Below are 26,974 nucleotides of genomic sequence, written 5' to 3' on the forward strand. Positions count from 1 at the left end.
AGCTTATTTCTCAGCATTGTGGAATCAAGGAATCGAATGTTGCTTGAGGTGCCAGTATTATGTGTACATATGGTTGTAGATTCTCGATCAGCGATATACTGAGAGCTGAGAGCTCTTTTTGTTCACTCTTGATAATCCTATGCATGAGTTTTTGGACATCATTAAGCTTTAGTAAATCTTGTCCGCTTCTCCAGAGAAGAAAACGATACAGAAAGGAAAAAGATGAGTGTTACGAATAAATAAATTTATGTTGGCCACTCAGAATGGTTCAACGGACATGGAACAGGAACATGGTTAGTCATATTTTGTGATAAATACACTGCGTTTAAATATAGTATACTATAGTTTAGTGACCCAAATTGTTGGCGAATTGTAACTATGTAAACTGAACCACAGAGAACAGACATCCATGATCGAACAAAATTATTTAAAAAATGTGTAAACATTTGAATTAATATACGATAAACACTAGCGCCGCCATACCAACCTATCCGAACTATCCGTCAAATCCATTCCGGAACCGGTTCGAAGTCCTGAATGGATTCAATATGGAATCTAGCTCAAAGAAAACAACCGATTCCGACTGTATCGGTTAATGCATTTGAGCTGGAATTCATGCTGGAAGTCCGAACCGGTTCCGGACTAGTTCGACTGGGTAGAGGAATAACCGCTGTCAATTCTGTCGAACTCAGCCACAAAAAAAAAACATGACGACAGTAGTGCACCTGGTTTGGATATCCCAACTAACTTCGAAACCGTTAGAGATTTTACACAAGTAGAAAGTGGAAGATGGACGTCTGTTCTCTGTGACTGAACCGATTTTAATGGCGTGCATGTTTCCATTTCTAAGTCTTCGATTGATCCCTGGCAGTAATTGCAATCGGCTCAGGCTCTTTTGTGCGTCATGCATTCACTGACTCACAATCGAATTGTGCCTCGACCAACCTGACACAACGCGCCCATTCCCCTTACTGAGCAAAAGGGCAGGGGTGTGGCGGCGCTAGTGTTTATCGTATATTAATTCAAATGTTCACACTTTTTTTTAAATATTTTTGTTCGATCATGGATGTCTGTTCTCTGTGATATGGAGTTTGACAGCGACCTACATATCGACGTCAACATTTTATAAGGCATTATATACAATATGCTCACGTTGAGAAAATGGTGTCTGAAAAATTACCTCGTACTTTATATTCCCATTTATGAACAGCTTGATTTAAGGACCAAACAACTCAATGCCGTGTTAAATTAACAAATTTTTTTTCGAATAATATACGATTTATTAAAAAAAAAAAATGTATTTTGAACGATTTTTGAAGATAAATGTTATGGTCCCTTTTGAAACATCGCACTGGTTTTGGGCCCTCTTCCATAATCCCTTTTCGGCGAGACGTTAGCTTTAGCGTGCGGGTGAGCCCTTTTGTTTACAGCAAATGATTTTGTGACGTTTATTTTGATCCCTTTCTTGGTGTCGCGATGTTTTGGTTCCCTTTTCAAGTACAGTCGTTTTCATTAAGAAAAGGGCCCATAAACAAATTTTTCCGTTTTGTTGTTTGGTGTATATGAACCGTTAATTTTTGAGGGGAAGTGAAAGGGAACATAAGTAAAACAAGTTATTTGTTCGGCGCTATAGGCAGTATTGAAGCATTCCACACAACGTTTTGCATCTTTCGGGATGATTAGATACCATATCATTCAGAAAATCGACACTTAGTAACCAAATACAGCTTTTAATGATTCGATCCAAAATTATTGTTTTGATTTTCATGGCAGTGATGCTGGCTGTAGAGACGCCATTCTTGACAGGGGGCTGAAAAAATTGATTAAATTAACTATGACCGAACCAGGAGGGTGTCACTCCTGTCATCCGCTATGGATATATACAGACTTTGACAGTAGTCAACATGTGATGGGCCTAGCGGCTTCTAGGCCCATGTCGCCCATGCAATAGCATTGGGTTGTTTCGGTTGTTTTGATTTTAACAAAGGTAGATGCTTGCTAGGACAAAATGGTTGCCTAGCAGGGCGCTGGACCGAACCGAAACAAAACTTATGACAACAGAAGGGCCCACTACGTCAACTGTTTGTGCTTTTCTTCTTCATATCTTGATTTTTCGGCTTCATCAATGAAAAATGACAACCGCACTCACACACAGAAAAAAATGTGCACACCTGTATCCGTCTTGGGGCTATCCCTAAGTCCGATTGAGCGACAGCGCCGCTTCGTATCCCGCATTAAGCTAGCCTCCCCAAAAGCCTTATATTCGGGAGCACAATCGAGATATCTGACGTTTAAAATACGCACACCGAGATCTCGCATTTTTATACTACCGCCCTCCCCTTAAGCCCACAAGCGGTTTGTTTTCCTCCCAATTCGCAGCGCAAATGATTTGTTTTCCTCCCTATTTAAACGTCAAATTTTCGCTTTCCGCCAGAGATGCCAGGTACTTTTTTCAAATGTCTGCGATAATAATTTTAAAAGTCTGGGAAGAACAAAAAATGTCAGGAAACCTAGTGTAACCAAAAGCCTTTATATCCAAAAATCTGCAAATATCTGCAACCAAACTAAAAAATCTGCAAATATCTGCAACCAAACTAAAAAATCTGCAAATATCTGCATCATCGAAAAAATCTGCAGCTTAAATTAAAAGTCTGCCAATTTGCAGACTTGTCTGCAAACCTGGCATCTCTGCTTTCCGCCTCTTTTTATGAATCTACAACACTAAATTAGCACACTCACGAAAGAAAAACATGTTTTCCACTTACAGGGGGGAAAGTGCCTAAAGTAAACAATTACCCATTATACCGTTCATTATTTGATGCTAAGTTTGTGTAAATCTGTTTCAGACACCTCTGAGAAACTTGTATTAGTTTGAATGACACACACATGCCTAAGGCGTTTTGTAATTTTATTGAACACTACGACCTGTTTGTACATAGTTTTCATATCTCAACGAACTGAATTTGATTCGAATGGTATATGAATCTTGACCCTCCGCCGATTTTTAGAGTGAATACATTGCCTTTTTTATGAGAAAGGTAAAAATCTTCAGCAAGACCACTTGAAATGATGGCAAATGTCCATTATATTAAATTATCTAAGCTTTTGTGTGGATTTCTGATTATACCATTACTGCCCATAATCGGAAGTCAGTCCCATGTTCTATGGGATTCCCTATCTACATGGGACTGACTTGCGATTATAGGCAGATTACATTTTTATTAAGAATCGACCCGATTGCAATATTAACAATTTTGTTTAGAAAAAAAAACATTAAACATCGTTTTTACTCTGTTTTTTCTTCTATAGCTTTCTTAGCTTGTCGTTTCTTAACGTCATAATTATGTACTCGGGCCATGTTCACCTCGGTAGTTGTGATTTGATCCCGTAGAAATTCCTGATCGTGTTCTAGGCATTTCAGATTAACCTCCGCAGAGTTTTTGTTCTGCTTGAGTAACTCTTCAGCCTCGTCGAGCGGATACTCCAGCATAACGTTGGCTCCTAACCACAGACAGACCGTTTTCGATGGCGGAACACGAGTCTTTACAAACACACCTTCACTTAAAAGAAATTGTGTTTCCTGTTCCTTGGTTTGACATTTCAATATTTTTATCATCTCAAGACTTTTAGCCAAATCTGGAATTTGTTGTCTTAGACGACGTTTCCGAGAAATGATGTTGAACTCCATAAACTTATACTTGCTATGTTGTTCATCGAGACTTTTTAAAACCTTTTCAACATTTTCATTGCTACCAGAGTGCTTCATAAACGCTTCAACGTCTTCCTGCAATAGTTTACAGTATTACTCCAATGTGAAAATTTTGGTTGCAATGTTTTTCTCACATACCACAAATACTGCTTCTGGTATACCGGCATACGACTTCTGGTTATTCTCGAGCTTAGGCAGGATGATATTTTGCATTTCAAGCATTTTTGGTTTAGTTATCCGACTATATTGTTTTTATAGCGTTGTAAGATAATTTAAAATTTGATCACACTTACTACCATCAACTTAGCCACCAAGAATTCAGGCACTAAAATTTCGCGCCTCTACATTTGAAAAAAAGAACTAACACTCAGGCACTAAAATTTTGCGACACCTGCATTTAAAAGATCGAGCTGTTTCATGCAAGAAAATCTTGCATTTACTAATGTCGTTTTTGGTTGAGGCAGAAACTAACTCAGTTTCGGAACCAACTACTGTCAAATCGTTTGAAGCCAGTTTCGAACCTAGGTTATGTGCCACTGAACTGAAAACCGAGTTGGGTTCCAACCTGAAATATATTTCGGGTTCGCTCACACCACTGCTGTTTTGCGAGAACCCAACTCAGTTCCATTAAAAACGTTTGTTTGAAGCAACTAACCTGGGTTAGTGTCTAGGTTCTCAATCGAAAACGACATAAGTCGAACTGATTTTCAGACACCAAAATATTTCATATCAAGAATTAAATCTAAAATCAGCAGGAAGAGATAAAATTAGAAATAAATTCAAATAAAGAGCCATCAATTTTTCAATTAACCACAAATATTCTGTTCTCTACTCTCGAAGCCCGAAATTGAGCCGTTATTTGGGGAAAAAAATGCAGAGTATCTACTAAATAGATTTTGAATTTTTATTTTGAAGCTACATGTTAGGACTTTCAAATTTTAATTTTGAATCGATATTAGGTCCAAAATCAAAAATGTTGAAAAAGTTGTTCTAAAGTGCCATTTGCGCGGATTTCTCACTATGTCTATCTTGTGACTGACACTAAGGGCTATCATTTGACCAAGTTTGAGCCCTTTTCTGTGGGGTTTGAAAATTCTGTTGAGCATTAAGTGCCAGGTGGTCAATATTACACATATTGGTCCAAAATCAAAAATGTTGAAAAAGTTGTTCTAAAGTGCCATTTGCGCGGATTTCTCACTATGTCTATCTTGTGACTGACACTAAGGGCTATCATTTGACCAAGTTTGAGCCCTTTTCTGTGGGGTTTGAAAATTCTGTTGAGTATTAATTGCCAGGTGGTCAATATTACACATATTGGTCCAAAATCAAAAATGTTGAAAAAGTTGTTCTAAAGTGCCATTTGCGCGGATTTCTCACTATGTCTATCTTGTGACTGACACTAAGGGCTATCATTTGACCAAGTTTGAGCCCTTTTCTGTGGGGTTTGAAAATTCTGTTGAGCATTAAGTGCCAGGTGGTCAAGATTACACATATTGGTCCAAAATCAAAAATGTTGAAAAAGTTGTTCTAAAGTGCCATTTGCGCGGATTTCTCACTATGTCTATCTTGTGACTGACACTAAGGGCTATCATTTGACCAAGTTTGAGCCCTTTTCTGTGGGGTTTGAAAATTCTGTTGAGCATTAAGTGCCAGGTGGTCAATATTACACATATTGGTCCAAAATCAAAAATGTTGAAAAAGTTGTTCTAAAGTGCCATTTGCGCGGATTTCTCACTATGTCTATCTTGTGACTGACACTAAGGGCTATCATTTGACCACGTTTGAGCCCTTTTCTGTGGGGTTTGAAAATTCTGTTGAGCATTAAGTGCCAGGTGGTCAAGATTACACATATTGGTCCAAAATCAAAAATGTTGAAAAAGTTGTTCTAAAGTGCCATTTGCGCGGATTTCTCACTATGTCTATCTTGTGACTGACACTAAGGGCTATCATTTGACCAAGTTTGAGCCCTTTTCTGTGGGGTTTGAAAATTCTGTTGAGCATTAAGTGCCAGGTGGTCAAGATTACACATATTGGTCCAAAATCAAAAATGTTGAAAAAGTTGTTCTAAAGTGCCATTTGCGCGGATTTCTCACTATGTCTATCTTGTGACTGACACTAAGGGCTATCATTTGACCAAGTTTGAGCCCTTTTCTGTGGGGTTTGAAAATTCTGTTGAGCATTAAGTGCCAGGTGGTCAAGATTACACATATTGGTCCAAAACCAAAAATGTTGAAAAAGTTGTTCTAAAGTGCCATTTGCGCGGATTTCTCACTATGTCTATCTTGTGACTGACACTAAGGGCTATCATTTGACCAAGTTTGAGCCCTTTTCTGTGGGGTTTGAAAATTCTGTTGAGCATTAAGTGCCAGGTGGTCAATATTACACATATTGGTCCAAAATCAAAAATGTTGAAAAAGTTGTTCTAAAGTGCCATTTGCGCGGATTTCTCACTATGTCTATCTTGTGACTGACACTAAGGGCTATCATTTGACTACCATCAACTTAGCCACCAAGAATTCAGGCACTAAAATTTCGCGCCTCTACATTTGAAAAAAAGAACTAACACTCAGGCACTAAAATTTTGCGACACCTGCATTTAAAAGATCGAGCTGTTTCATGCAAGAAAATCTTGCATTTACTAATGTCGTTTTTGGTTGAGGCAGAAACTAACTCAGTTTCGGAACCAACTACTGTCAAATCGTTTGAAGCCAGTTTCGAACCTAGGTTATGTGCCACTGAACTGAAAACCGAGTTGGGTTCCAACCTGAAATATATTTCGGGTTCGCTCACACCACTGCTGTTTTGCGAGAACCCAACTCAGTTCCATTAAAAACGTTTGTTTGAAGCAACTAACCTGGGTTAGTGTCTAGGTTCTCAATCGAAAACGACATAAGTCGAACTGATTTTCAGACACCAAAATATTTCATATCAAGAATTAAATCTAAAATCAGCAGGAAGAGATAAAATTAGAAATAAATTCAAATAAAGAGCCATCAATTTTTCAATTAACCACAAATATTCTGTTCTCTACTCTCGAAGCCCGAAATTGAGCCGTTATTTGGGGAAAAAAATGCAGAGTATCTACTAAATAGATTTTGAATTTTTATTTTGAAGCTACATGTTAGGACTTTCAAATTTTAATTTTGAATCGATATTAGGTCCAAAATCAAAAATGTTGAAAAAGTTGTTCTAAAGTGCCATTTGCGCGGATTTCTCACTATGTCTATCTTGTGACTGACACTAAGGGCTATCATTTGACCAAGTTTGAGCCCTTTTCTGTGGGGTTTGAAAATTCTGTTGAGCATTAAGTGCCAGGTGGTCAATATTACACATATTGGTCCAAAATCAAAAATGTTGAAAAAGTTGTTCTAAAGTGCCATTTGCGCGGATTTCTCACTATGTCTATCTTGTGACTGACACTAAGGGCTATCATTTGACCAAGTTTGAGCCCTTTTCTGTGGGGTTTGAAAATTCTGTTGAGTATTAATTGCCAGGTGGTCAATATTACACATATTGGTCCAAAATCAAAAATGTTGAAAAAGTTGTTCTAAAGTGCCATTTGCGCGGATTTCTCACTATGTCTATCTTGTGACTGACACTAAGGGCTATCATTTGACCAAGTTTGAGCCCTTTTCTGTGGGGTTTGAAAATTCTGTTGAGCATTAAGTGCCAGGTGGTCAAGATTACACATATTGGTCCAAAATCAAAAATGTTGAAAAAGTTGTTCTAAAGTGCCATTTGCGCGGATTTCTCACTATGTCTATCTTGTGACTGACACTAAGGGCTATCATTTGACCAAGTTTGAGCCCTTTTCTGTGGGGTTTGAAAATTCTGTTGAGCATTAAGTGCCAGGTGGTCAATATTACACATATTGGTCCAAAATCAAAAATGTTGAAAAAGTTGTTCTAAAGTGCCATTTGCGCGGATTTCTCACTATGTCTATCTTGTGACTGACACTAAGGGCTATCATTTGACCACGTTTGAGCCCTTTTCTGTGGGGTTTGAAAATTCTGTTGAGCATTAAGTGCCAGGTGGTCAAGATTACACATATTGGTCCAAAATCAAAAATGTTGAAAAAGTTGTTCTAAAGTGCCATTTGCGCGGATTTCTCACTATGTCTATCTTGTGACTGACACTAAGGGCTATCATTTGACCAAGTTTGAGCCCTTTTCTGTGGGGTTTGAAAATTCTGTTGAGCATTAAGTGCCAGGTGGTCAAGATTACACATATTGGTCCAAAATCAAAAATGTTGAAAAAGTTGTTCTAAAGTGCCATTTGCGCGGATTTCTCACTATGTCTATCTTGTGACTGACACTAAGGGCTATCATTTGACCAAGTTTGAGCCCTTTTCTGTGGGGTTTGAAAATTCTGTTGAGCATTAAGTGCCAGGTGGTCAAGATTACACATATTGGTCCAAAACCAAAAATGTTGAAAAAGTTGTTCTAAAGTGCCATTTGCGCGGATTTCTCACTATGTCTATCTTGTGACTGACACTAAGGGCTATCATTTGACCAAGTTTGAGCCCTTTTCTGTGGGGTTTGAAAATTCTGTTGAGCATTAAGTGCCAGGTGGTCAATATTACACATATTGGTCCAAAATCAAAAATGTTGAAAAAGTTGTTCTAAAGTGCCATTTGCGCGGATTTCTCACTATGTCTATCTTGTGACTGACACTAAGGGCTATCATTTGACCAAGTTTGAGCCCTTTTCTGTGGGGTTTGAAAATTCTGTTGAGTATTAATTGCCAGGTGGTCAATATTACACATATTGGTCCAAAATCAAAAATGTTGAAAAAGTTGTTCTAAAGTGCCATTTGCGCGGATTTCTCACTATGTCTATCTTGTGACTGACACTAAGGGCTATCATTTGACCAAGTTTGAGCCCTTTTCTGTGGGGTTTGAAAATTCTGTTGAGCATTAAGTGCCAGGTGGTCAAGATTACACATATTGGTCCAAAATCAAAAATGTTGAAAAAGTTGTTCTAAAGTGCCATTTGCGCGGATTTCTCACTATGTCTATCTTGTGACTGACACTAAGGGCTATCATTTGACCAAGTTTGAGCCCTTTTCTGTGGGGTTTGAAAATTCTGTTGAGCATTAAGTGCCAGGTGGTCAATATTACACATATTGGTCCAAAATCAAAAATGTTGAAAAAGTTGTTCTAAAGTGCCATTTGCGCGGATTTCTCACTATGTCTATCTTGTGACTGACACTAAGGGCTATCATTTGACCAAGTTTGAGCCCTTTTCTGTGGGGTTTGAAAATTCTGTTGAGCATTAAGTGCCAGGTGGTCAAGATTACACATATTGGTCCAAAATCAAAAATGTTGAAAAAGTTGTTCTAAAGTGCCATTTGCGCGGATTTCTCACTATGTCTATCTTGTGACTGACACTAAGGGCTATCATTTGACCAAGTTTGAGCCCTTTTCTGTGGGGTTTGAAAATTCTGTTGAGCATTAAGTGCCAGGTGGTCAATATTACACATATTGGTCCAAAATCAAAAATGTTGAAAAAGTTGTTCTAAAGTGCCATTTGCGCGGATTTCTCACTATGTCTATCTTGTGACTGACACTAAGGGCTATCATTTGACCAAGTTTGAGCCCTTTTCTGTGGGGTTTGAAAATTCTGTTGAGCATTAAGTGCCAGGTGGTCAAGATTACACATATTGGTCCAAAATCAAAAATGTTGAAAAAGTTGTTCTAAAGTGCCATTTGCGCGGATTTCTCACTATGTCTATCTTGTGACTGACACTAAGGGCTATCATTTGACCAAGTTTGAGCCCTTTTCTGTGGGGTTTGAAAATTCTGTTGAGCATTAAGTGCCAGGTGGTCAAGATTACACATATTGGTCCAAAATCAAAAATGTTGAAAAAGTTGTTCTAAAGTGCCATTTGCGCGGATTTCTCACTATGTCTATCTTGTGACTGACACTAAGGGCTATCATTTGACCAAGTTTGAGCCCTTTTCTGTGGGGTTTGAAAATTCTGTTGAGCATTAAGTGCCAGGTGGTCAAGATTACACATATTGGTCCAAAATCAAAAATGTTGAAAAAGTTGTTCTAAAGTGCCATTTGCGCGGATTTCTCACTATGTCTATCTTGTGACTGACACTAAGGGCTATCATTTGACCAAGTTTGAGCCCTTTTCTGTGGGGTTTGAAAATTCTGTTGAGCATTAAGTGCCAGGTGGTCAAGATTACACATATTGGTCCAAAATCAAAAATGTTGAAAAAGTTGTTCTAAAGTGCCATTTGCGCGGATTTCTCACTATGTCTATCTTGTGACTGACACTAAGGGCTATCATTTGACCAAGTTTGAGCCCTTTTCTGTGGGGTTTGAAAATTCTGTTGTGCATTAAGTGCCAGGTGGTCAAGATTACACATATTGGTCCAAAATCAAAAATGTTGAAAAAGTTGTTCTAAAGTGCCATTTGCGCGGATTTCTCACTATGTCTATCTTGTGACTGACACTAAGGGCTATCATTTGACCAAGTTTGAGCCCTTTTCTGTGGGGTTTGAAAATTCTGTTGAGCATTAAGTGCCAGGTGGTCAAGATTACACATATTGGTCCAAAATCAAAAATGTTGAAAAAGTTGTTCTAAAGTGCCATTTGCGCGGATTTCTCACTATGTCTATCTTGTGACTGACACTAAGGGCTATCATTTGACCAAGTTTGAGCCCTTTTCTGTGGGGTTTGAAAATTCTGTTGAGCATTAAGTGCCAGGTGGTCAATATTACACATATTGGTCCAAAATCAAAAATGTTGAAAAAGTTGTTCTAAAGTGCCATTTGCGCGGATTTCTCACTATGTCTATCTTGTGACTGACACTAAGGGCTATCATTTGACCAAGTTTGAGCCCTTTTCTGTGGGGTTTGAAAATTCTGTTGAGTATTAATTGCCAGGTGGTCAATATTACACATATTGGTCCAAAATCAAAAATGTTGAAAAAGTTGTTCTAAAGTGCCATTTGCGCGGATTTCTCACTATGTCTATCTTGTGACTGACACTAAGGGCTATCATTTGACCAAGTTTGAGCCCTTTTCTGTGGGGTTTGAAAATTCTGTTGAGCATTAAGTGCCAGGTGGTCAAGATTACACATATTGGTCCAAAATCAAAAATGTTGAAAAAGTTGTTCTAAAGTGCCATTTGCGCGGATTTCTCACTATGTCTATCTTGTGACTGACACTAAGGGCTATCATTTGACCAAGTTTGAGCCCTTTTCTGTGGGGTTTGAAAATTCTGTTGGGCATTAAGTGCCAGGTGGTCAATATTACACATATTGGTCCAAAATCAAAAATGTTGAAAAAGTTGTTCTAAAGTGCCATTTGCGCGGATTTCTCACTATGTCTATCTTGTGACTGACACTAAGGGCTATCATTTGACCACGTTTGAGCCCTTTTCTGTGGGGTTTGAAAATTCTGTTGAGCATTAAGTGCCAGGTGGTCAAGATTACACATATTGGTCCAAAATCAAAAATGTTGAAAAAGTTGTTCTAAAGTGCCATTTGCGCGGATTTCTCACTATGTCTATCTTGTGACTGACACTAAGGGCTATCATTTGACCAAGTTTGAGCCCTTTTCTGTGGGGTTTGAAAATTCTGTTGAGCATTAAGTGCCAGGTGGTCAAGATTACACATATTGGTCCAAAATCAAAAATGTTGAAAAAGTTGTTCTAAAGTGCCATTTGCGCGGATTTCTCACTATGTCTATCTTGTGACTGACACTAAGGGCTATCATTTGACCAAGTTTGAGCCCTTTTCTGTGGGGTTTGAAAATTCTGTTGAGCATTAAGTGCCAGGTGGTCAAGATTACACATATTGGTCCAAAACCAAAAATGTTGAAAAAGTTGTTCTAAAGTGCCATTTGCGCGGATTTCTCACTATGTCTATCTTGTGACTGACACTAAGGGCTATCATTTGACCAAGTTTGAGCCCTTTTCTGTGGGGTTTGAAAATTCTGTTGAGCATTAAGTGCCAGGTGGTCAATATTACACATATTGGTCCAAAATCAAAAATGTTGAAAAAGTTGTTCTAAAGTGCCATTTGCGCGGATTTCTCACTATGTCTATCTTGTGACTGACACTAAGGGCTATCATTTGACCAAGTTTGAGCCCTTTTCTGTGGGGTTTGAAAATTCTGTTGAGTATTAATTGCCAGGTGGTCAATATTACACATATTGGTCCAAAATCAAAAATGTTGAAAAAGTTGTTCTAAAGTGCCATTTGCGCGGATTTCTCACTATGTCTATCTTGTGACTGACACTAAGGGCTATCATTTGACCAAGTTTGAGCCCTTTTCTGTGGGGTTTGAAAATTCTGTTGAGCATTAAGTGCCAGGTGGTCAAGATTACACATATTGGTCCAAAATCAAAAATGTTGAAAAAGTTGTTCTAAAGTGCCATTTGCGCGGATTTCTCACTATGTCTATCTTGTGACTGACACTAAGGGCTATCATTTGACCAAGTTTGAGCCCTTTTCTGTGGGGTTTGAAAATTCTGTTGAGCATTAAGTGCCAGGTGGTCAATATTACACATATTGGTCCAAAATCAAAAATGTTGAAAAAGTTGTTCTAAAGTGCCATTTGCGCGGATTTCTCACTATGTCTATCTTGTGACTGACACTAAGGGCTATCATTTGACCAAGTTTGAGCCCTTTTCTGTGGGGTTTGAAAATTCTGTTGAGCATTAAGTGCCAGGTGGTCAAGATTACACATATTGGTCCAAAATCAAAAATGTTGAAAAAGTTGTTCTAAAGTGCCATTTGCGCGGATTTCTCACTATGTCTATCTTGTGACTGACACTAAGGGCTATCATTTGACCAAGTTTGAGCCCTTTTCTGTGGGGTTTGAAAATTCTGTTGAGCATTAAGTGCCAGGTGGTCAATATTACACATATTGGTCCAAAATCAAAAATGTTGAAAAAGTTGTTCTAAAGTGCCATTTGCGCGGATTTCTCACTATGTCTATCTTGTGACTGACACTAAGGGCTATCATTTGACCAAGTTTGAGCCCTTTTCTGTGGGGTTTGAAAATTCTGTTGAGCATTAAGTGCCAGGTGGTCAAGATTACACATATTGGTCCAAAATCAAAAATGTTGAAAAAGTTGTTCTAAAGTGCCATTTGCGCGGATTTCTCACTATGTCTATCTTGTGACTGACACTAAGGGCTATCATTTGACCAAGTTTGAGCCCTTTTCTGTGGGGTTTGAAAATTCTGTTGAGCATTAAGTGCCAGGTGGTCAAGATTACACATATTGGTCCAAAATCAAAAATGTTGAAAAAGTTGTTCTAAAGTGCCATTTGCGCGGATTTCTCACTATGTCTATCTTGTGACTGACACTAAGGGCTATCATTTGACCAAGTTTGAGCCCTTTTCTGTGGGGTTTGAAAATTCTGTTGAGCATTAAGTGCCAGGTGGTCAAGATTACACATATTGGTCCAAAATCAAAAATGTTGAAAAAGTTGTTCTAAAGTGCCATTTGCGCGGATTTCTCACTATGTCTATCTTGTGACTGACACTAAGGGCTATCATTTGACCAAGTTTGAGCCCTTTTCTGTGGGGTTTGAAAATTCTGTTGAGCATTAAGTGCCAGGTGGTCAAGATTACACATATTGGTCCAAAATCAAAAATGTTGAAAAAGTTGTTCTAAAGTGCCATTTGCGCGGATTTCTCACTATGTCTATCTTGTGACTGACACTAAGGGCTATCATTTGACCAAGTTTGAGCCCTTTTCTGTGGGGTTTGAAAATTCTGTTGTGCATTAAGTGCCAGGTGGTCAAGATTACACATATTGGTCCAAAATCAAAAATGTTGAAAAAGTTGTTCTAAAGTGCCATTTGCGCGGATTTCTCACTATGTCTATCTTGTGACTGACACTAAGGGCTATCATTTGACCAAGTTTGAGCCCTTTTCTGTGGGGTTTGAAAATTCTGTTGAGCATTAAGTGCCAGGTGGTCAAGATTACACATATTGGTCCAAAATCAAAAATGTTGAAAAAGTTGTTCTAAAGTGCCATTTGCGCGGATTTCTCACTATGTCTATCTTGTGACTGACACTAAGGGCTATCATTTGACCAAGTTTGAGCCCTTTTCTGTGGGGTTTGAAAATTCTGTTGAGCATTAAGTGCCAGGTGGTCAATATTACACATATTGGTCCAAAATCAAAAATGTTGAAAAAGTTGTTCTAAAGTGCCATTTGCGCGGATTTCTCACTATGTCTATCTTGTGACTGACACTAAGGGCTATCATTTGACCAAGTTTGAGCCCTTTTCTGTGGGGTTTGAAAATTCTGTTGAGTATTAATTGCCAGGTGGTCAATATTACACATATTGGTCCAAAATCAAAAATGTTGAAAAAGTTGTTCTAAAGTGCCATTTGCGCGGATTTCTCACTATGTCTATCTTGTGACTGACACTAAGGGCTATCATTTGACCAAGTTTGAGCCCTTTTCTGTGGGGTTTGAAAATTCTGTTGAGCATTAAGTGCCAGGTGGTCAAGATTACACATATTGGTCCAAAATCAAAAATGTTGAAAAAGTTGTTCTAAAGTGCCATTTGCGCGGATTTCTCACTATGTCTATCTTGTGACTGACACTAAGGGCTATCATTTGACCAAGTTTGAGCCCTTTTCTGTGGGGTTTGAAAATTCTGTTGGGCATTAAGTGCCAGGTGGTCAATATTACACATATTGGTCCAAAATCAAAAATGTTGAAAAAGTTGTTCTAAAGTGCCATTTGCGCGGATTTCTCACTATGTCTATCTTGTGACTGACACTAAGGGCTATCATTTGACCACGTTTGAGCCCTTTTCTGTGGGGTTTGAAAATTCTGTTGAGCATTAAGTGCCAGGTGGTCAAGATTACACATATTGGTCCAAAATCAAAAATGTTGAAAAAGTTGTTCTAAAGTGCCATTTGCGCGGATTTCTCACTATGTCTATCTTGTGACTGACACTAAGGGCTATCATTTGACCAAGTTTGAGCCCTTTTCTGTGGGGTTTGAAAATTCTGTTGAGCATTAAGTGCCAGGTGGTCAAGATTACACATATTGGTCCAAAATCAAAAATGTTGAAAAAGTTGTTCTAAAGTGCCATTTGCGCGGATTTCTCACTATGTCTATCTTGTGACTGACACTAAGGGCTATCATTTGACCAAGTTTGAGCCCTTTTCTGTGGGGTTTGAAAATTCTGTTGAGCATTAAGTGCCAGGTGGTCAAGATTACACATATTGGTCCAAAACCAAAAATGTTGAAAAAGTTGTTCTAAAGTGCCATTTGCGCGGATTTCTCACTATGTCTATCTTGTGACTGACACTAAGGGCTATCATTTGACCAAGTTTGAGCCCTTTTCTGTGGGGTTTGAAAATTCTGTTGAGCATTAAGTGCCAGGTGGTCAATATTACACATATTGGTCCAAAATCAAAAATGTTGAAAAAGTTGTTCTAAAGTGCCATTTGCGCGGATTTCTCACTATGTCTATCTTGTGACTGACACTAAGGGCTATCATTTGACCAAGTTTGAGCCCTTTTCTGTGGGGTTTGAAAATTCTGTTGAGTATTAATTGCCAGGTGGTCAATATTACACATATTGGTCCAAAATCAAAAATGTTGAAAAAGTTGTTCTAAAGTGCCATTTGCGCGGATTTCTCACTATGTCTATCTTGTGACTGACACTAAGGGCTATCATTTGACCAAGTTTGAGCCCTTTTCTGTGGGGTTTGAAAATTCTGTTGAGCATTAAGTGCCAGGTGGTCAAGATTACACATATTGGTCCAAAATCAAAAATGTTGAAAAAGTTGTTCTAAAGTGCCATTTGCGCGGATTTCTCACTATGTCTATCTTGTGACTGACACTAAGGGCTATCATTTGACCAAGTTTGAGCCCTTTTCTGTGGGGTTTGAAAATTCTGTTGAGCATTAAGTGCCAGGTGGTCAATATTACACATATTGGTCCAAAATCAAAAATGTTGAAAAAGTTGTTCTAAAGTGCCATTTGCGCGGATTTCTCACTATGTCTATCTTGTGACTGACACTAAGGGCTATCATTTGACCAAGTTTGAGCCCTTTTCTGTGGGGTTTGAAAATTCTGTTGAGCATTAAGTGCCAGGTGGTCAAGATTACACATATTGGTCCAAAATCAAAAATGTTGAAAAAGTTGTTCTAAAGTGCCATTTGCGCGGATTTCTCACTATGTCTATCTTGTGACTGACACTAAGGGCTATCATTTGACCAAGTTTGAGCCCTTTTCTGTGGGGTTTGAAAATTCTGTTGAGCATTAAGTGCCAGGTGGTCAATATTACACATATTGGTCCAAAATCAAAAATGTTGAAAAAGTTGTTCTAAAGTGCCATTTGCGCGGATTTCTCACTATGTCTATCTTGTGACTGACACTAAGGGCTATCATTTGACCAAGTTTGAGCCCTTTTCTGTGGGGTTTGAAAATTCTGTTGAGCATTAAGTGCCAGGTGGTCAAGATTACACATATTGGTCCAAAATCAAAAATGTTGAAAAAGTTGTTCTAAAGTGCCATTTGCGCGGATTTCTCACTATGTCTATCTTGTGACTGACACTAAGGGCTATCATTTGACCAAGTTTGAGCCCTTTTCTGTGGGGTTTGAAAATTCTGTTGAGCATTAAGTGCCAGGTGGTCAAGATTACACATATTGGTCCAAAATCAAAAATGTTGAAAAAGTTGTTCTAAAGTGCCATTTGCGCGGATTTCTCACTATGTCTATCTTGTGACTGACACTAAGGGCTATCATTTGACCAAGTTTGAGCCCTTTTCTGTGGGGTTTGAAAATTCTGTTGAGCATTAAGTGCCAGGTGGTCAAGATTACACATATTGGTCCAAAATCAAAAATGTTGAAAAAGTTGTTCTAAAGTGCCATTTGCGCGGATTTCTCACTATGTCTATCTTGTGACTGACACTAAGGGCTATCATTTGACCAAGTTTGAGCCCTTTTCTGTGGGGTTTGAAAATTCTGTTGAGCATTAAGTGCCAGGTGGTCAAGATTACACATATTGGTCCAAAATCAAAAATGTTGAAAAAGTTGTTCTAAAGTGCCATTTGCGCGGATTTCTCACTATGTCTATCTTGTGACTGACACTAAGGGCTATCATTTGACCAAGTTTGAGCCCTTTTCTGTGGGGTTTGAAAATTCTGTTGTGCATTAAGTGCCAGGTGGTCAAGATTACACATATTGGTCCAAAATCAAAAATGTTGAAAAAGTTGTTCTAAAGTGCCATTTGCGCGGATTTCTCACTATGTCTATCTTGTGACTGACACTAAGGGCTATCATTTGACCAAGTTTGAGCCCTTTTCTGTGGGGTTTGAAAATTCTGTTGAGCATTAAGTGCCAGGTGGTCAAGATTACACATATTGGTCCAAAATCAAAAATGTTGAAAAAGTTGTTCTAAAGTGCCATTTGCGCGGATTTCTCACTATGTCTATCTTGTGACTGACACTAAGGGCTATCATTTGACCAAGTTTGAGCCCTTTTCTGTGGGGTTTGAAAATTCTGTTGAGCATTAAGTGCCAGGTGGTCAATATTACACATATTGGTCCAAAATCAAAAATGTTGAAAAAGTTGTTCTAAAGTGCCATTTGCGCGGATTTCTCACTATGTCTATCTTGTGACTGACACTAAGGGCTATCATTTGACCAAGTTTGAGCCCTTTTCTGTGGGGTTTGAAAATTCTGTTGAGTATTAAGTGCCAGGTGGTCAATATTACACATATTGGTCCAAAATCAAAAATGTGAAAAAGTTGTTCTAAAGTGCCATTTGCGCGGATTTCTCACTATGTCTATCTTGTGACTGACACTAAGGGCTATCATTTGACCAAGTTTGAGCCCTTTTCTGTGGGGTTTGAAAATTCTGTTGAGCATTAAGTGCCAGGTGGTCAAGATTACACATATTGGTCCAAAATCAAAAATGTTGAAAAAGTTGTTCTAAAGTGCCATTTGCGCGGATTTCTCACTATGTCTATCTTGTGACTGACACTAAGGGCTATCATTTGACCAAGTTTGAGCCCTTTTCTGTGGGGTTTGAAAATTCTGTTGAGCATTAAGTGCCAGGTGGTCAATATTACACATATTGGTCCAAAATCAAAAATGTTGAAAAAGTTGTTCTAAAGTGCCATTTGCGCGGATTTCTCACTATGTCTATCTTGTGACTGACACTAAGGGCTATCATTTGACCAAGTTTGAGCCCTTTTCTGTGGGGTTTGAAAATTCTGTTGAGCATTAAGTGCCAGGTGGTCAATATTACACATATTGGTCCAAAATCAAAAATGTTGAAAAAGTTGTTCTAAAGTGCCATTTGCGCGGATTTCTCACTATGTCTATCTTGTGACTGACACTAAGGGCTATCATTTGACCAAGTTTGAGCCCTTTTCTGTGGGGTTTGAAAATTCTGTTGAGCATTAAGTGCCAGGTGGTCAATATTACACATATTGGTCCAAAATCAAAAATGTTGAAAAAGTTGTTCTAAAGTGCCATTTGCGCGGATTTCTCACTATGTCTATCTTGTGACTGACACTAAGGGCTATCATTTGACCAAGTTTGAGCCCTTTTCTGTGGGGTTTGAAAATTCTGTTGAGCATTAAGTGCCAGGTGGTCAAGATTACACATATTGGTCCAAAATCAAAAATGTTGAAAAAGTTGTTCTAAAGTGCCATAGCTATATTATCCCCACAGATGTCTGTAAAATTTCGCTTATATTGTTCCGGAAATATAGACTGAACCGTCCGGTCACATATGAAATTCCCATATAAGCCGGAACTCAATTTTTTTTTCAAAGGGGGGACCCCATGAAATTTCAGAAATCGAATTCGTATTTTTGATGCCAAACATCTTCAAAATGCATGAAACGTCGAGATTTTATGTTATCACGAAAAATTTTTTTTTTATAAAAATCGACTTTTTGGGACTTTGCCGATTTTGCACCTTTTTTCAGTTCAATATTACCGTGGCTGTTTTTTCTTTTGCAAAATTTTAGAACTTGAATAATGATTTCTTTTCTTGTATATTTGTCACGTCATGTATAATAATAAAATATAATATATGCATTTGAAAGCTTTTAATGAATATAAACAACGCAAACATTTTCGTCTTCATGATTGAGAAAGGCACAATTGTACCGCTAGGTGGATTAAAACAGGTTTTTTATTATAAAATCAACAACAAAATTGAGTGTAAAGTGCTTAAACCGAAAGTAATTTTGTTTAACGATTTTGAAGGTAACCCTAATAAACATCTTATGATCCAAGAGCCTAACGACCTGTTCAGGGTATAATCCAAACAATATGTGGAATCGTTGAATTATATGGGTTAAAGTTCGTGTATAATTTTTTTTTATTAGGGAAGACAACAATGGTTTATTTATACATTCATTATGTACGAGAAATAATTGCAGTCACACAGAGCCACACGAGCGTTCCAAGAGTAGACGTCCAACCATTTTCACGTGGAGGAGCGCCACGGCGGATATGATAACTCTTGATAAAATTGTCTGAAACAGGAAATTCAACAAGATTTTTAAAATTTTGACTAGGACTCGATAAACCAAAAAATATTAAAAAATGAATTTCGGAAAATAGCCGAAAAATTTGATATTTCTTAATTTTCTTAAAAATAATGAGAGAATTTTTTTTCAGTTTTCCGTGGTTCATCGACTGGCTACACATACTATACATCCTCATAAAAAATAAAGTCAATCCGTAGAATAGTTATTATTTATTATTATTTATTTCCAGTAAATAGTGAAGTTAATTGCAAGTGCGTTTTACACAACGTGTTGGTGTGTAAAACCTCATGCAGTTAAGCCCGAGTACGAGCGAAGCGCGTGGCGGTACGCTTTTCGCACGAAAGGCGCGATTGAAAAATTCATATCTACGTAAGTATTTAATTGCCCATTCTCAATTTTTTATGGTATCAAGGAAAATAATTTTACTACTTTACACATTAAAAAAAGAAAAAAAAATCATGCCCAAGTTTGAAAAAAAACCGATTTGCTTTACACTTTTTCAATATTTTCCATGAAACCAATACGTTGATTTAGTTTTTATATACTTCATCCAAAAGCTGTGAAAAAGACGCACATTTCATGTCTTGGGTACTTTTTGATATCTTCTTTACTTTTGACAGTACGAGCGGATGGTGAACAAAACATTATGGCAAATCGCCCAAACGTTACATTTGAAACTGCGACCAATTTGCCAGTAAGTATAAGCGTAATTTGCTCATCCGAGTTGGAAAATAGCCTCCCGGCAACTCTTGCCTGGAAAATGACGAATGGATCCACCTATCTTACACCGCAAGCACGAATGAGTTTCAACATGTCACAACCAGTGGCGCTGCCAACAGTTGAATGACAGTGACCGAAAACATATAGATGGTATTTTCGCGCTTTTTTTAAGGGATCCTAGTATCCCGAATGTGAAGTAGCTTTTATTTTTTTACTCCTTCAATTATTCAAAAACTAGGGTTTTCAGTGATCAAAATTGTGTTTATACCAAACAGCGTTTTTCAACGCTATCAACGTACCAAGTAAGTGACATAAATACAATGAAGTGCATCTTAATAAATAATATTATTTAAATTAATATCACTATGCGCCGATTTCTTCACCCTCGCCTTACTTTCAACCCAGGTTTAAGGCGCCGGTAAAACAGAGTTAAAAGTTAAGCGAGGGTAAAGAAATCGGCCGTAAAAGTCGATTTCTATTTTATCGCTTAAATTTTAAACCAGGTTTACCGGTGCGCTTAATCGGATTTTAAAGTTAAGCGATGGTGAAAAGCACCGATATTGGAATCAGGGTTGTCACATTTACGAATTTTTCTGCAATCAGCATTTTTTTAACAATGTTTCGTCACAGATTCTTTTGCAGAGGTGACAGATTTTTGGCATTTTTTGAAAATTCACATATTTCCACAGATTTTATACAGACATCACAGATGGTAAAAAGATTTGTTGGTCGAAACACAGATTTCAAAATGGAATCCCTGATTAGAATCTAACGTGACGAATAAAGAACATTTAAAGTCACGTAAATAAAGTAAACTAAACATGATTAGAATCTAAAAAGTTCATAGGATTATTAGGCAATCTATTAGACGTTTGTTTGACAATTCAGCGGTGGGTTCTGTCATCAAGTCTACTTCTGCGAACAGAAAAACTCGTTCGACAAACATCTTTTGTTAGTCCGATTCGTTTGGTGTTGGACCGAATCAACGATATTGTCGGACGTCGCACCCCTCGGAGAAACGTCAGAAAAGAAGTAAACAAGAAATAAACAGCTGATCAGAACCGTCTTAGGGATTGGCTAATTGGCGTCTTGTCGCAAAAAATATGCATAGATGGCGGATGTTTTGCGTATTCAAATAATTAGCCAGTATAAAGTATATCATATATATTCTAGAAATTAATACTAAATATTGTCAAAGATTAACTGATATTTTTTATGCTTTGATGGAATACTTAAATATTGTTATCCCCATACACTGAAAAGAAATGCATGGTAGTTATAACAATCGAGCCATGGTAGAAAATACTATTTTCAATTTATAGTCAAATTTATCAAATAATTATTAAACTAGCAGAAAATATTTGAAACTGCAATTTGGTTTTAAGAATCGGTCATGGTAGTTTTTACTACTTTGCTACTTTGCATATTTAATTTTACCTACTTTACTACTTTGCATATTTAATTTTACATTGCGTTTGGGATCAACTTTCTGTAGCCTTTTCAGCTCGTTTTAGTTACCACGAACATGGTAATAATGAAAAGATTTACCAGTGTTTTTTAGCTGAACACGATGTACTTTCAAAATTAATATAAACATGGTTATTTTAGGAGATTTTAGTGCATGTGCATTACAGCAGTCCGCCACACTGTTAAAAAATCCGCGTGCGTGAAAGAAAACGCTTTTTCGGCTTTGTTATATTGTTTTCCCAAAGTGAGCTTTTATTCAAATGAAAGCGAAGTGAAATCAATTGTTGACTATATTTCTGCCCCGCAATTTATCATTGGTAAGTGAAATATTAATGAAATATAACACTAACAAATTTAAAAACATTTTTTGTTGCATTTTCTCTCTAGTTGCCGACGAAAACCTGGAGATCTGGGGACTACAGGAAGTAAATAAATCAGTCTAGTAATTAATATTTTAAAGTGAATTGTGACGAATGAATTTATAAATAAAATCGAGAAAAAGTTGTTTAGTTAATCAAAAGAAACAATTCTTTAGTAAAATACTATACTACTATTACTATAACATGGTAAACAATAGTAATTTCAACCAGATAGCGATTTTCAAAACAACGATTGTCTTCATTTCAGTGTAGGAAAGAAGTCATATTAAGTAGAAAAACTCTAGTAAGAGAACTGCGGAGAGAAAAACAGCATTTTTGGCAACGTATGCCCCGGCATTGTATGGCAACACGTCCAATGTTATAAGGATAGGAAATGTTCGATTCGATTCGTTTTTTGACCGCTAAATGCGAATCCAATCGATCAAAAATCGAGTCTTTCCAGAGTTTTTCTAATATTAAGCTAGTCAAGCGATACAATTATTAATTTAATTTAATTCATTACTGTAAAATTCAATTAAATTTGATATTATTTTATTGATTTTATTAATTTTACTTATTTACTGCATTTCGTTCTTTTTTTGCCTTTCTCATATAGAAAGGTAATGCAAACACTCAGAAAATCGTTAACCTAATCCCGATCCGGAGGTCCGAGTGTCATACCATTCGTCTCAGTTCGTCGAAATCGTAAAAGTTGTATGTGTGTGTATGTAAGTGTCAAAAATATCGCTCATTTTTCTCAGAGACGGCTAGACCGATTTGCGCAAACTTAATCTCAAATGAAAGGTACAACCTTCCCATGAGGTTAATAATTTGAAAGAATTGAAAAAGCACGTTTTATCTTCAACATGCGAGTAAAGTGTGAACATGATAGATGACATGGGGGCAAAATTCAAAATCTGACCGATAGCGGAAACCATAAATCGAATTTCTGGGCATGTCCTATTCGAGAAAAAAAATATAAATTCTCGCAAAGCAACAAAAACATTAAAAAATTACCTACTGTTTCAGATACACTTCAAGAAAAAAAGCTTAAACGTGTTAATCCGCTTCAAAATAAAATTACTTCTCTACCTATGCAAGGATTGTCTATACATTCCCGCATAAACAAATACCATTCCAGAAACGTTTTGAACTATTTCCAAACTATTCATATAATGCTCACCATATTCCGAATACTACTAATATATTCCATCATTATACTTGAACTATTAAACTACCATACTCATTTAGGTACCATTTGCTATATCTTCCGTGTATCCTATATTGATGAAAATAAGTATTATTTTTAATTTTCATATTAGGCTATTAAGGGCGATTAAATGGCGCGTTCCGTGAGCGATTTGGGGGCGATTTAAGGGCGGGTTGGGCGGCTAAAAAATGGCAAATCGCCCAAATGTTGCATTTGAAATAGCCCCCTAATTGCCAGCAATTTGTTGGCAAATTGAAGGGCAATTAGCGCAGCCGAGTTGGCAAATAGCCCCCCGCTAGCCAGCAACTTGCTCTTTTTGAAAGGGATATAGCTCAGTCGGGTAAAGCAATAGTCCGCGAAGTGCCAACGAAACTTTCTTCAAAAGATGGCGTGTAACAAAATGAAACTTCATCAATCGATAGAATTGAAAACGCAAAACAGAAGAATTTTTGACGTAGGACTACGTCTTTGTTTTCGATATAGGGGTGCACGTTGCAAATTGTACAAAAATGGTATGTACCGAAAAGTGGTCCAATTTTAAACGCATATAATTCAGCCACCTCACGACAAATTTTAAAATTTTTTGCGCATATCGCCCCAAAATACTTCTAAGAATAGATTCCAATAGATAAACTCAAAGATTTCCGTAATCATGGCATTAAAAATTTAAATAATGAACAACCTAGTCAAAATATCGCGCATTTACACACAGAAGATAGCGCTTCCCTAGTCCAGCACGACAGATTTGTGTACCTAGCGCGCTACGCTTCTATGAATGACGTAATCATCGACTATTTAAACGGACGGATTTAGCCTAGCCAGCTCAGTTGCCTCATGCCTGTTGAACAGCAGACGAAGCAGATCACTGCGTTGTGTGTTTTCACAGCCAGTGTAGCTGAGTTAGAAGTCCGTTACACTGCCTGTGGAGGTACGCTACCCAGTGAGCTTCTCCGTTCAAACACTATGCTATTTTTTGTGTTGTGCTCGTTTCCAGCACGCTTTTATGTATAATTATTCGCACACAAAATAGTTTGTACATGCGAGCTCCATTTGCAGACACGGTTAACATAGTGTCGTGGTATTAGTTGTCTCTTTCGCTCTACTCATCATCATCAGCGTTGATTCATTTTGCTTTGTGCGCTTGGATTCAATGTTTTGAGGCGAATGTGTAAGTAGGTAGATCTAATTTGTTACTAAATTGCACAACGAAAGTTTATTATTTACGTTCGATCAATTCATTGATTCATTTCCCCATCACGTGATTCATTTCCACTCAGCCTATAGTACTTTGATTCTACTATTAGGTACACACTACAAAACCTATTTATGAATGAATACACTGCCTCTTGAAAAACCGCTGCAAAAACGCATCTTGTCCATTTATAAAATTGTTTTCGATTCTTGTATATTTATAGTTTCGATAATGCATTCGCTATATTTGTATGCGTACTTTGGGAAAGTTACAATAATGGCAAAATATAACTAGAATGCTTGGTCTATACATGAAATGTGATTATGTTGCCTAAAATTTGATTTTTCTTCACTGGTCCGGGTTTTTACCTCACACAATCGAAAAGTTTTTACAAGCTAATATTATGCTATAAAGCTTTAGTTCCAGATATTAGTTCGGTCACAGTTTTCTGTCTTCTTCAGTTCTTCTTAAATAAGTTTAATCGGATTCGATCACCTACTACAAATGAAATGACCTGAAAACCAAGAAGGTTTGTTTCAATATGTAATATTCGATGTTCATTGGTTGTGATTAAACCATACGTAAGAAATATGTTTGATTTATTATTACTATAAATGCACTAATAAAATAAATATTTTACATCAAGTAGTATAGTCCTACGTCTACAGCTCGTGCAACCCCATAGGGCTGCCCCTTGTAGTTTTTGTAAACAAACTTGTTTCGCTCATTAGTCTGCTGCAGAGTGGAATTTCATGAAAAATATGCGTAATATAAATTTTTACCCTTCGTAGAAGTAATTTCAACTGTCTTCTGCTTTGAAATTATAGTAAATTAAGAGCAACCATCAAAATAAAAGTTTGTTTACAAATCTTATTCGCCCTTTTGCAAGTTTAGTATGAAATTGAATGAATATCCGTTAAAACAGTAGCGCTGCCATATCATCATATTTCTACTAGCTTATTGTTTTGACGTAGGACTACGTCTTTGTTTTCGATATAGAGGTGCACGTTGCAAATTCTACAAAAATTGTATGTAACTAAAAGTGGTCCAATTTTAAACGCATATAATTCAGCCATCTCACGATAACTTTTCAAATTTTTTGCGCATGTCGCCCCGAAATACTTCTAAGAATAGATTCCAATAGATAAACCCAAAGATTTTTGATATCACGGCATTAAAAATTTAAATAATGAACAACCTAGTCAAAATATCGCGCATTTACACACAGAAGATAGCGCTTTCCTAGTCCAGCACGACAGATTTGTGTACCTAGCGCGCTACGCTTCTATGAATGACGTCATCATCGACTATTTAAACGGACGGATTTCGCCGAAGCAGCTCAGTCGCCTGTTGAGCGGCAGGCGAAGCAGATCACTGCGCTGTGTGCTTTTACAGCCAGTGTAGCTGAGTTAGAAGTCACTTACACTGCCTATGCTATCTTTTGTGTTGTGCTCGTTTCCAGCACATTTTTATGTATAATTACACAAAATAGTTTGTACATGCGAGCTCCATTTGCAAACACGGTTAACATAGTGTGGTATTAATTGTCTCTTTCGCTCTACCCATCATAATCAGCGTTGATTCATTTCGCTTTGTGCGCTTGGGTTTAATGTTTGAGGCGAATGTATAGGTAGATAGATCTAATTTGTTACTAAATTGCACAACGAAAGTTTATTATTTACGTTCGATCAATTCATTGATTAACTTCTCCATCACGTGATTCATTTCCACTCGGCGTATAGTATAGTAGTACAAAGCCTATTTATGAATGAATACACTGCCACTTGAAAAATCGTTGCAAAAACGCATGCGTACTTTAGGAAAGTTACAATAATGGCAAAATATAACTAGAATGCTTAGTCTATACATGAAATGTGATTATATTGTCTAAAATTTGATTTTTCTTCGCTGGTCCGGATTTTTTACCACACACAATCGAAAAGGTTTTACAAGCTAATCTCATTCTATAAAGATTTAGTTCCAGATATTAGTTCGGTCACAGTTTCTGTCTTCTTTCTTCAGATCTTCTTAGTTTAATCGGATTTGATCACCTACTACAAATGAAATTACCTGATAACCAAGAAGGTTTGGTTCAATATGTAATATTCGATGTTGATTGGTTGTGATTAAACCATACGTAAGAAATATGTTTGATTTATTATTACTATAAATATACTAAGATAATAAATATTTTACATTAAGTAGTATAGTCCTACGTCCGCTTGTAGTTTTTTTCTCCGACCTAATATTTTAGGCATAGCTAGATCTAAAATATGCATGACACCATAAGCTGTGCTGTTCTTGAATGGTATGTTGTCAAAATGGATATGACAAAAGCATATTTTGGTATGGTGACCGGTCTTAACAACCCGTTGTTTATATGGTCGAGTATGGAAAAATGATTATGGTTATGTTCGATATTATCCCGGCAATGGTTACAGTCGTGATTCGCTGATTGGGCCACAGTCTTTGTCCAACTAAAGGCTAGTTTACAGTTCGGAAAACGTGTCACGGGATTTGGGTCCCTGTGTATTTTAAATGGAGCTCGGGATTTCAAATCCCGTGAAGGGAAAGGAGTCTGCACCAAAATGACAGTTTTCATGAAGTGTAAACCCAACCGCGGGAAACATCACGGGATTTTAAAACTCAACACAAATTGTTTCCGACGGGGAAAATCGTATTTTTATTATGTTTAAAATTCGGTGCTATTTTGATACTGTTGGTGTTTTTTAGAAGCAGCAGAACTTTTGTTTTGATAGTTTGGAGAGATCTCGGCGGAAAATTTTCGCTGATCAAATCCCTACACAAATCCC

General features: G+C 37.3%; 1 protein-coding gene across 1 annotated transcript in view; it reads right to left on the reverse strand.

Annotated features, from left to right (window-relative positions):
* Positions 1-3,114: 3,114 nt before the first annotated feature.
* Positions 3,115-26,974, reverse strand: part of LOC131692900 (prefoldin subunit 3) — a 42,954-nt gene continuing 19,094 nt past the window's right edge. The window contains exons 2-3 of the mRNA XM_058980274.1: positions 3,848-3,997; positions 3,115-3,784 (exon numbers count right to left, since the gene is read on the reverse strand). Of these exons, the coding sequence (XP_058836257.1) occupies positions 3,287-3,784; positions 3,848-3,931 (582 nt within the window). The 5' untranslated portion in view covers positions 3,932-3,997 and the 3' untranslated portion in view covers positions 3,115-3,286. The remainder of the gene's footprint in view (positions 3,785-3,847; positions 3,998-26,974) is intronic.

Source organism: Topomyia yanbarensis, chromosome 3 (genome assembly GCF_030247195.1).
Source record: "Topomyia yanbarensis strain Yona2022 chromosome 3, ASM3024719v1, whole genome shotgun sequence".
Lineage (NCBI taxonomy): Eukaryota > Metazoa > Arthropoda > Insecta > Diptera > Culicidae > Topomyia > Topomyia yanbarensis.